At 32.4% G+C, this 11,309-nt stretch overlaps 2 protein-coding genes across 2 annotated transcripts; both read left to right on the top strand.

Annotated features, from left to right (window-relative positions):
• Positions 1-164: 164 nt before the first annotated feature.
• Positions 165-764, top strand: LOC111709691 (uncharacterized; the record flags this gene model as incomplete). The annotated part of the gene is given in 2 exon segments (XM_023483561.1): positions 165-215; positions 387-764. Coding segments are annotated over 2 exon segments (354 nt in total), but the record flags the coding sequence as incomplete, so codon positions are not given.
• Positions 765-1,019: 255 nt separating this feature from the next.
• Positions 1,020-10,353, top strand: LOC111709799 (sorting nexin-2). Its single transcript, XM_023483711.1, has 14 exons — positions 1,020-1,061; positions 1,279-1,297; positions 1,482-1,567; positions 2,097-2,208; positions 2,588-2,716; positions 2,988-3,075; positions 3,291-3,378; positions 3,589-3,663; positions 4,397-4,505; positions 4,895-4,998; positions 5,273-5,386; positions 8,584-8,660; positions 8,888-9,043; positions 9,542-10,353. The coding sequence occupies exons 1-14, from the start codon at positions 1,020-1,022 to the stop codon at positions 9,606-9,608; spliced, it is 1,266 nt and encodes a 421-aa protein (XP_023339479.1). The 3' UTR covers positions 9,609-10,353.
• Positions 10,354-11,309: the final 956 nt, after the last annotated feature.

Below are 11,309 nucleotides of genomic sequence, written 5' to 3'. Positions count from 1 at the left end.
GAACTGAACACTTTAATGTAGGTCTTTGTTTCTTATCCCCCCCTTCCCCGTCAAAAGTTCCATTAAGTAGGATTGAAATAGTTGATTTTAAATCAGTAATGATCAATTAGTCATTTTTAATAACTATGAATAAGAATAAAAAATTATTTTAATCAATTGTTTAGGAGGATGCCGGAAGTACTGAAATTCCTCTGGATACTGAAATAGATCTCAAGGCAATCTAAATAATTCTTGAAATATTTCTGTTTTAAGATTTGGTTAATTGTGATCTTAGTTAACGGAACGGGGGGTTTGGAGTCATTTTTCCTGCCCTGATGAAAAGTAAAAATTCTTTATTATTCTGAACACTTCAGTTTTTTCTTGAACGAATTTATTATTAATTGAAGGACGAAGACGACGACCTGTTTCAGTCCACGATTCAAGATCCTGTATCCAATATCCCGGATCCTGTATCCAGGATACAACCGGAGATATCAAAACCTAACACTCAAAACGGATTTGATAGGTTTGGTTGCTTTACTTTTCAAGATCTTATCACTGGGCTGCATGATGCGAATTACAGCATGCAGCCAGACCCAGGACGTATTTACCAGTATACGAGCCTAACAGGCCCCCGGCATGTGACCCTGAGGTTCACATGTCATTATCTAATGGGGGTGCAGCCGGGTCGGACTTCTCGTTTTTTCTAAGGCCTCTTAGAGGTCAAAAGAGGCCATGCCTGTGTTATAAATAAATAAAAACTTTAAAGTTTAAATGTCTATACATGACACCTTTCATCCACCCCCCTTTATATTATAATATCCCTTCCTCATTTACTTTTCTCACAACCATCTACATGTAAGCTTTTATAATCCTCATTTACAGCTCTCACAACCAGCTACATGTAAGCTTTTATAATCCTCATTTACAGCTCTCACAACCAGCTACATGTAAGCTTTTATAATCCTCATTTACTTTTCTCACAACCAGCTACATGTAAGCTTTTATAATCCTCATTTACAGCTCTAACAGCCAGCTACATGCAAGCTTTTTTAATCCTCACTTACAGCTCTCACATCCAGGTACATGTAAGCTTTTATAATCCTCATTTACAGCTGTCACAACCTGCTACATCTAAGCTTTAATAATCCTCATTTACAGTTCTCACAACCAGCTACATGTAAGCTTTTATAATCCTCATTTACAGCTCTCACAGCCAACTACATGTAAGCTTTTATAATCCTTATTTACAGCTCTCACAACCAGCTACATGTAAGCTTTTATAATCCTTATTAACAGCTCTCACAACCAGCTACATGTAAGTTTTTATAATCCTTATTTATAGCTCTCAAATAAGCTAAATTTGCATTTTTATTTCACTAAAAAACCATATTTCTGTTAACGAATTTAATATAATTTCGGTTTTTTACAGCATTTTATTTACAGCAAGCAATCCTTACTTTTATATTATTTGATCTCATTAGTGTGTTTTCATGTTTTAGTGACGTCATTTCATGATCTGACCGCTAGAAATGAGCTGGAGGGAGGAGATGAATATATTGATATTACGATTACCTCACCACATAAGGTAATAAACCCACATAGTGGTTTCAAATGGGAGAGAAGCTTTTTCAGCGCTTTGATCCGAATTATTTGAATTCCCTGGATCTGGGTCTTTTAAAATGCAGATCCACAAACCCAGATCTAAGGGGCAAAATTTCAAGTAAAACATCGGATGGGCTGTTTGCTTTTAAGCTAACAATTTTTATTGTTAACCAAATAGCCTTCCTTAACATTAAATAGCAAATCAAGTTTCTGTATATAAAAAATAGTACTTTAAACTTATTAGATAACAGAAACCTGCAAAACTAAAAGAAATTGTCATGCGTTTGATCCGAGTCCGGTTTTGGTTCGTATCCGCATCAAACTTGAACACTGGTTTTACCCGGGATGTTTTAACATTGGGTTTTTAATGTAATGCTTTAACTTAGTATTGCGACTATTGAGATAAGACAGATTTTTAGCCAAATCTTTATTCCTTTTATTATGGGAAGACGTCTGAAATGAAACTTTTCGCCACTATCATAAATTTGATAAGTAGTAAGTACTTTGTTAAGGTTGGAGACGGGATGAATTCCTTTATGGCTTTCAAGGTTAACACGAAGACCAACCTCTCATTCTTCAAGAAGAAGGAGTCCGTCGTTACAAGAAGATTTTCAGATTTCCTCGGTAAGGTTATACATTCTTCTTTATATATTAAGGGGGGCATGAAACGTATTACTCTCCGAAAATTTTAAACAGTGTTTAAACATAACATTGTCTTAGGAGGCTGATTTTTGCATGCAAACTCAGAATTATGTATATTACATGCATTTTTTGGCTTTGAAGGAATCAGAGCAAAAGTTGTGAAAAATGCGACTTTTCTGACAGTAAATCAATGTGAACTTCATTAATTGCACTTGAACATTTTTCCTGGCACTGCACTCTTGAAACAAATATGCGCTAAAAAAAATCACCTCCAAAGGCTTAGATGTCCGTGCGCGCACCTTTAAAAACAAAGTTAGGGGAAATAATCTTTACATTTTATTTTTTTATTTTTTATTTGTAGGTTTACGTGATAAGCTAACTGAGAAGTATCTGCAGAATGGTCGTATTATCCCTCCTGCCCCAGACAAATCTGTCCTGGGTATGACCAAGGTCAAAATGTCGAAGGAAGATGATGTCTCGGATCAGTCAGGTAAATCAAAATTACATAAATACAGGGACGTAGTTTTTTAAGAACAAAAAAAGTTTTTTCTTCCAATTTTGATGCTACTCAAATCATTTATTTTGGACCAATTCATCGAACAAACTTTGAAAACATTCCTTGGGAAAAAATGATTTTTATAGAAATTGAAATGAATATTCAAAATATGAATACCCCTGATTTTAAAAGCGTTAAAAAATCAATCTTTCTATCTTTTTTTGTCGGGTATATCTAGTAATGATTTGTTAAAACATGTTTTAAGACTTTGTTGAGAAGCGACGCGCTGCGCTTGAGAGATATCTGAACAGAACAGCAGCACATCAGAACCTTAGAGTTGATCCCGACTTCAGGTAGGCCCACGAAGGAGGGTCTTTAAAATGAGAAGAAGAAAATTTTTAAAAGATCTTAAAAGAACATAAATAATTGTTCAAAAGTAAAAAATCAGTAAAAAGGTCTTTTTTAACTGAAGTAAATACATCTTTAATCAATTATTAAATAGTTATTTTTAATTTTTATGTCATTTTGACCCTAATATTCTTTGATTTATAAACATTGTTTACCTTAGGGAGTTTCTAGAGCTAGACGCTGAGCTTCCTAAAGCTAACTCTACTGCTGCTCTCTCAAATAAGAATATTATGAAAATAATATCTAAGGTAATTAAATTAGATCACTTTTATTCAGACTTCAATCTTTATCTCAATCATCTTGTTTTATTTTTCTTTGCGTCAAAATTGGAAACAAAGTATGAAGAAAAATTATCTTTAGTTTTTAAATTATTTTTCACCATTTTGTTAAATTGGATTTAATTTTTTTATTTCTAAAAAACTCGAAATGCATTTTATTTTTATGAGTATAAACTTAAGGTTGGAGATAAAATGACCGCTTACACAACTAAAATGGATGAAACGGATCAGTGGTTCGAGGAAAAAACTGTCATGGTAAATATTTTGTCTGTTCTTCAATTCAAATTTTTATCAGGTCGGACATTTTGTAGTAGGGTGTCCCAAAAAACATGGGAATTCAGTGACGAATTCGATATCGTCTTTGTTATGAATTAGCATTGTAATACCTAATTTCAAAAGCCATTATTATTATGTCTGCTAGAGTTTATTTTATGAAAAGGGTAAAAGACTGCAAAGATGTGTCTATAATGTCTCCCAAGATGAACAGTGAATTCGGACAAGTTTACTCTGTTTGTATTCTGTAATTTTCTTGTTTTACTAAGTACAACCGGTTGCAGTCAAAACATAAACAAACAAAATGTAAACATAGCAGACGAAACTCTTACAGATTACAGCTTTCTCAGTAGGTATTACTATACTAAATCAAATAATTATCTGAAAAGACGATATCACATTCGTTACTGAATTCCCATGTTTTTTGGGACACCCTGTATTTGATATTTTTGTCATGGAGGACAAATCTGCAATTTCAGTTAACTGCTTGGAGAACTATGTTTAGAGCTTTACAATTTCCAAACTTTATGTGAGTTAATCGTATTACATTTTGATCCGAGTCCNTTCCAGGCTTATCTTTTTGCGGATCCGGATCCAGGTAGTCAAAATGTTGTGGATCCAACGGATTCAGATCCTACACACTGGTTTAAACTAACTTAGTCATTGATTAGTTGATTTTTGAACAAGTTAATTCATTGATTGGGATTTGTTTAAGGTTGAGAATCTAGATCTGCAACTAAGGAAGCTACTGACTGCTACAGAAGCTCTTGTCTACTACAGAAAATCTTTAACTGGGCACACATATACAGTAGCTAAAGGATTAGGTAGGCGTAGGCCGTTTTATCAAATGTTACATTTTCCTTTTCTCACATTTTCTCACATTTAATTCAACTTCGAGATGAGTAATTGCGCATCATTAACTATAATAGTCATTTTTATTATGAAATTAAAGTGACGGGAAGCGTAGTTTAAAGTGACCCTCCACACAAAGATGCAATGCCATGAAAATATATAAATTGCAGCTACTTTGGAAAATATAAACTGTCAGCTGTTCTAGTATACTTCTCCAATGACTATATAGCAATTGCAACTGCTTTGGATATAAAACTGTTAGCTTTCTTGTATCATTTATTTATAAACACCGAGGAGAATACTAAGCTGTCAGCTGTTCTAAATCAACTCTCTGAGGTTTATCTAAATATATATATTACAGCTGCTCTGGGGAACACTGAGGAGAATACTAAGCTGTCAGCTGTTCTAGATCAACTCTCTGAGGTTTATCTGAAGGTTGAGAAGGTTCACGAGGAGCAAGCGAAGGTAAAGGATTATTTGAAAGAGTTGTCAATTGTAAAAATGTAATTCAAGTTGAAGAACATTAAAAAAAAAAATCTTTTAAAATTTCTTTTTTTGTAAGAATTAAAACCAGTTTCATTAATTAATTTTACTTGAATCCGGGTTTGGCATTGACAAATTTTGATCTTGATCGAAATGCCAAGTAACTTTCAATAAAAAATCTTCAATTTTAACATTAATTTAAATTTTTTAAACGATCTTGATTCTAAATATTCTTTAATTTCTGTTCTGTTGTTAGGACGACTTCTTCTTGTTGTCGGAGTTGGTTCATGATTACATCGGTATAGTAGGATCTGTCAAAGATGTTCTAAATGAGAGATTGAAGGCGTGGCAAGCATGGCAGGGAGTACAAGTAAGAAACTATTTTCCTGTCGTATGCCTTTTCTCATTTGAAAGTGGACAAATTTATTGATTAACTTTTTACAAGTGTTTGTTTTGTGTCGTTTTTCGGATTCTCACTTTTCATGGAAACCCCCAGAGATAGGAACATTTGTGCAGTTTCGTTAGTCTTGAACGCTTTTAAATCTCTATATTCAATATGTGGTTTTTAAAATTTGTGGATTAACGCTTGATCCCTTAATAAAAGTTATCCCTGCAGGGTATGACCATTGACCAACGCGGGATTAATCCTTTGGTCTGCATAAGATGTAGGTCGATTCTTGACTTCTGGATTCACATTTATTCTATTTCAAACCTAGATTTAAAATCGCGGATTTTCAAAATTTTAAAAAATTTAATGACGATCGAATTTTGATAGAGACAAATATTTGAAATTTTGATTTTTCATAAACCTTCCCTGGGGTCCCTAGATGTCCCACAAAAAATTTGGGCCCGATCGGTTCAGCCGTTTTGACGTTTATTGGATACAAACAAACAGACAAACAAACAGACAGACAAGCCAAATTTATATATAGATGTACCTTTTTTCTCGTTTAAATGTGCCCTCAAAATAAAGATATTCCTGAGAGTCATCCAATTTTAATTAGAAATAATTCAATTGAAAATAAAACTAAATTGCAACTAAATGACTGGACATTTATGAAGATAAAGGAAGACCCTGGTACTGCATTTTCTGAATTTTCCAGCACTTAAAATAATATTTATGAAGATAGTTTTCCCTTAATACAGTCAAAACCAAACAAAAATAAAAACCCCATCAACCCTTGGTTTACATCTGCTTTGCTAGTGTCTAGAAAAAATAAAGAAAAACTATTTACCCAATATTAATCCTCTTGGCATAGCCATGTTTTATTCTTGGTTTTCCATGTCACGTTATCAAACAACATCTTGGCAAAGCCATGTTTTTATTTTAATTTATATAGAAATCTTACTAACGTTTGAAATATGTCAAATAATAAATAGATATAAAATAGAGTTTTACAACTTTCAATATAAATTTTACTTCTCTATATAGATTTAAATTTCCAGTGTAAATTCTACTTTAAAGAATTTTAATTCAAAATTATCCCTATACTAAAACCAATAATAAGCTTATGCTACGGTTTAAATACCAACTAACAAAGTTTTTGATATCCATTAGGGAGGTCACCCATCATTTGTCTTTAACACTATGCATGTATGGCAAATTTACAAATGATAGGTTCCGTAAAATGGAGGCATGGCTCAAATTTGGTCGGCTGCTGGGATCCTATCGGGTTTTAATGTTTTCAAGTCGAGCAGGAGTAATAGGAACACAAACTTTATATAGATCCAGGCTGAAAAACCTAAGTACACAGTGAATTGAAACCTCACCCTGTATGCGGGAGCCTAAAGCAATCCCTAAATATGATGATTTGATTTGATTTGATTTGATTAAGAAAGAAATGTAAAATCCAAATCCTATAAATATATCTGCTTTCAGAAAATACAACATTATTTATCGTTCTTTGATAAAAAAGGCCAAAGACAGTTATTTTTACTCAAAGTTTCAAGAATATTCAGAAGATATAAAAAACCTGGATCTTACTTAATTCTATAATTTTCTCTAAAAAAAATTTAGACCTACACACAACACAAATCAACCACTTTTGCGCTTAATGAATAAAATCTATGAAAACCTTAATAAATCTTGACCAGAATTTACACTTAGAAGTTAGAATATTCCTAGACTCAAATAAAGCTTTTGATTGTTGTGATTTAGACAATTCATTATGGTTTCAAAAATGTGGCCAACACCTGGTTTAAAAATTATTTTGTTAACAGAACTCAATTTGTGTGTATAAATGGAGTATATACAAAGTCTATAGTATTTAGAAATAAAAATATGCACTTTTACCCCAACAGTTGTAATATATCAATAGGAAAGAATTGGTAATGACTGTGCGAATATTTCAAATTTGTTTGACTTAAACTTGACGAATTTTTAAACTGGGATTTTTAAATTGAACATATCTCGAATAAAATTGCTAGCTCAATCTTTGCTTTGTCTCAAATTAAGAATATCTTACCATTAAATATTCGTCTACTTGTTTATAACTCTCTTGTAAGGCCTCATATCGAATATGGAATTGTTGCTTGGGGAGGGGGTAAAAACTCTAAACTGCAAAAAAATCAGATCTTTGCAAAACAAGGCAATCAGAGCGCATATTAATAGTACTTTCTAACCACATTCAAATCCATTATTTTCCAAACCGAAAGTTCTTAATCTTGATGATACATACAAACTTTGTGTTCTGACATTTATGCATGGATACTATAATGATAACCTTCCCTCTTCCTTCCAAAATATGTTTATGTCTCTAGCTGAACCGAATATAACAAAATCATATAAATTAGAACGGGTTTTAAACAAAAACCTAGAAAGCTTTCCGTCCGCCATGTTTCCTAAATTGTGGAATGCAATTGAAATTCAGCTTAAAGAAACTAAATCTACAAAAATATTTAAACAATGAGTAATCAATATTTATCTTGAGAATTATGAGAGGTTTAAATGCGAAAAACCTAGCTGTATATCGTGTGAATAAATATATTTTAAAAAACTTTAAAAACTGAAACTTATTGCTTATTTCTGTTTCTGTATCCTTAACACCCTGTATTTTGATTTATCTCTACATTAATCCCTCCGATCTCACCCTGCCACAGATTACTTGACAATCTCCTTCCTTCCAATTAACTCCTTATCTATACAAAAACATTACTTGATGTGTGAAACCATTTAACATTTTGTATCGTTAACTAACATAGGGTCAACCACTCAAAAGAACTTACTCTGGTTAGGCGGGTCCAAACTCTATAGTAAATTGTGATTGCTTATTTGTAATATCTCATGCTTTGTAGTTGAATACAAATATGAAATGAAACTTGATTAAGATATTGATAAATTGTTGATCCCGAGATGCACATCCCAAAGGTTCTGACTTCTGATCAGAATCAGATAAAAGTTTCTTTATCAATAATTCTGTGTACTTTACAGAACTATTAAACAATGTTGATTTTAAGTCGAAAATTAGGGATTTAGCATGTTTTGCATAGGAGCTGTACTATTATATTAGTATTTAATTTTTACCTAATAAAAATAAACAATTGAAATCAACAATTGTTTATTTTTAGAAAGATCTGAATAAGAGGAGAGAAGGGAAGGCGAGAGCAGAGCTTGGAGGAAAGCTGGAGAAGGTTCAGGAAATAAAGTAAGAATTTTTTTGGTCAATTTATTAAATTTTCTCCATTTCTTGTTTATTTATACTTCTTTTCCAGTTCTACACAATTTCATCAGTTTTGGTCCACTTCTAGTTATTTATCATAATAATAGTAATAATAATAATAATGATAATTATAATCATTTGTCACTATTCAAGTTAATTTTGCCAGTTTTTCTAATTTTGTATAGTTATTTTTCATTAACTAATTATTTCAGTAATGGAATAAAAGAAACGGAAAGACAGTTGGACATGGCGCAGGAGAACTTCGAGAAGATCTCGCGAACTATCAAAAAGGAGTTCGAGGTGTTCGAGGCCAGGAAGAACCAGGACTTTAGGCAGACGATTGTCAAATATTTGGAGAAGATGCTCAAGTAAGTTAATTTATTATAAAGTTCTTTTGATGGTTCTTACAGTGGGACCCCTACAGCTGTAGAATAGGGAGATATTAATATTGTTATTAAGCAAGCGTTACAAGTAGCTTCAGAAAAAGTGAAATAGGCAAGTGAAGACTGCACAATGCAAAAATTTTGTGTTTATTGATTTCCATTCGAGATTGGACCTCTTGATTTGTTAACTTGAATCTAACTGCCGTCTTCATATTCCACCGTAAGTTTGGTAGCACTAACCTGTTCTAGTCCAAAGCCGGACTTCCAGATCTGAAACATCAGATCGTTGAACTCATGGTACAAGAGTATTGAAACATGAAAGGCCATCACATAAACTCCTGGGGGAGTCTAGAATAAATCAAGTTTCAGTTTGCATATTTTATAATAACAGGTTTTACAGGCAAAAAAAGAAAAGTTTAAGTTTATTTTGATACAGCTAAAAATTTGAAAAATGAATACTAACAGTTTTTCTTTTATTCTCAGAGCACAAGAAAACCTGGTTTCGCATTGGGAGCGGTTTCTGCCTGAAATCAAACAACTGGAACTATAAACCAGAATTAATCATTTGCTCCAGCATATGAGGACACAAAACCTCATTCACATTCCGTACCCGTGTACAGTTGTACATAAAGAAGTAAACGCACACATTTGCTGTACTAGTTCACGCTAACCTTAGTGTGTACCTTCTTCTACTAAAGGATCGTCGTTTTTTAATCACTGGTCGCTGATGCTGAGAAAAAGGTGACAAAGTTTTATAGATTTTTGGAACATCAATTGTTCCGAATACAATAAGTATTTTTTTATCTTTTAAACCGGGATTTATGAAAGTTCGAAAATCCTTTATTTTGGATATCGTAGTTCGTGATCAATGAACATCATTGTAGAAAATTTGTTATTTGATATGTTGGTGATAAGAAAGATATCACCCCTAAAATCTTATCTTAGAGAAGGGAATTTTGTGAAATAGATAAAATGCACAAAAACTCAAGTCAGTTTTAGAAAATATCCCGTTTTCAATTAATACGGCGTAAGTTTTGGATGGGGGGGGGGTTGTGTAAAAAAGACTTTAGTGTGAAAAAACTGTGATGCACAATGATTAAGTTTTAAACCTGTTGCCCCGGCACTAAATCTATGTACTTTGATATACTGTGATACGTTAAGATATTTCTTAATCATGATATTTGCGTTTCTTCTATTTAATTGTTGTAATCCTATCATTATAGGGGTGCAACTGTATTATTGGCCATTAGAGTTTTGTTTTATTGATATATACAAAACATGTTCTATCTTCCAAACTTTACTAAGATCTTACATATATATTTATACGTCTTAAATGTATTATTTTATTTAGATTTAATGCTTTATGTGATTATTTTAAAGTGATCAAATAAATATATGTTGATTGTACCTTAAGTTTTTCAATCGTCTTGCAAGATGTATCAATTTTTATTTATTTAAGTTAGGATGCTTAAGGTTTAGCCTTATTGGCGGAATGTTATGTACTTTTTTTGAGACTACATTGAAAATTGCAGTCATCATTTCTTGATTATAAACTGTATCATTAGATATTCTTTCAAAATGGAGTAATGCCACTCAACAGCCGATGCGTCACATGAAATTACGTTCAGTGTATTAAAGGGAGTGTTCGCGAAAAATGTAAGTGAGTATAGCCTATAATAAATAATCGCCTTTGATCGCTACTGATCTCACTTCAATCTGTTGCATCTATAAGGAGAAAATTGTTAAAAACGACTTATACTGAAGTACGTAGCGTCTACACAAATTCAGAACGTTTCAATGCTCTACTCGGATCGTATTAAAATTTATTCAATTTCTAACGAATCATTCAGATATTACAACCTATAGTCATCGATTATTTTTCGACGCATTCGTATATAGTCAATATATCATAATTTTTATTCATTTTGTATCCTATGCACTTAAAACGCCACAATAGGTGGCCGCCAGATGTGTCTGCTCTCAATGCTTACATGTGACAGAGACACCTAGCGGAAAAAAGTCGTTCTAATTGTGCATTGTATAAAAAAACAAATGACAGAAATCATGAAAATAAACTATTTACGAATTCGTAAAATAATCGATGACTTGAGGTTGTAATATATAAATAATTTGTTTAAAATTAAATTGATTATTTTACGATACGAGTCGTATATTATTGCAATTTTCTGAATTTGTATGGACGCTACGTTCTTCAGTATAAGTCCGTTTTTAACTATGTTCTCCTTATAGA

Source organism: Eurytemora carolleeae, unplaced genomic scaffold (assembly GCF_000591075.1).
Source record: "Eurytemora carolleeae unplaced genomic scaffold, Eaff_2.0 scaffold46, whole genome shotgun sequence".
Classification (NCBI taxonomy): domain Eukaryota; kingdom Metazoa; phylum Arthropoda; class Copepoda; order Calanoida; family Temoridae; genus Eurytemora; species Eurytemora carolleeae.
The sequence above is the reverse complement of the archived record's forward strand: the minus strand, read 5'-3'. Positions and strand labels throughout refer to the sequence as shown.

Coding starts and splice junctions, on each gene's coding strand:
- LOC111709799 (XM_023483711.1), top strand. CDS start 1,020: ATGCAAGCTTTTTTAATCCTCACTTACAGCTCTCACATCCAG. Junction 1,568..2,096: donor CGATTACCTCACCACATAAG/GTAATAAACCCA, acceptor TACTTTGTTAAG/GTTGGAGACGGGATGAATTC. Junction 4,506..4,894: donor TACAGTAGCTAAAGGATTAG/GTAGGCGTAGGC, acceptor TATATATTACAG/CTGCTCTGGGGAACACTGAG.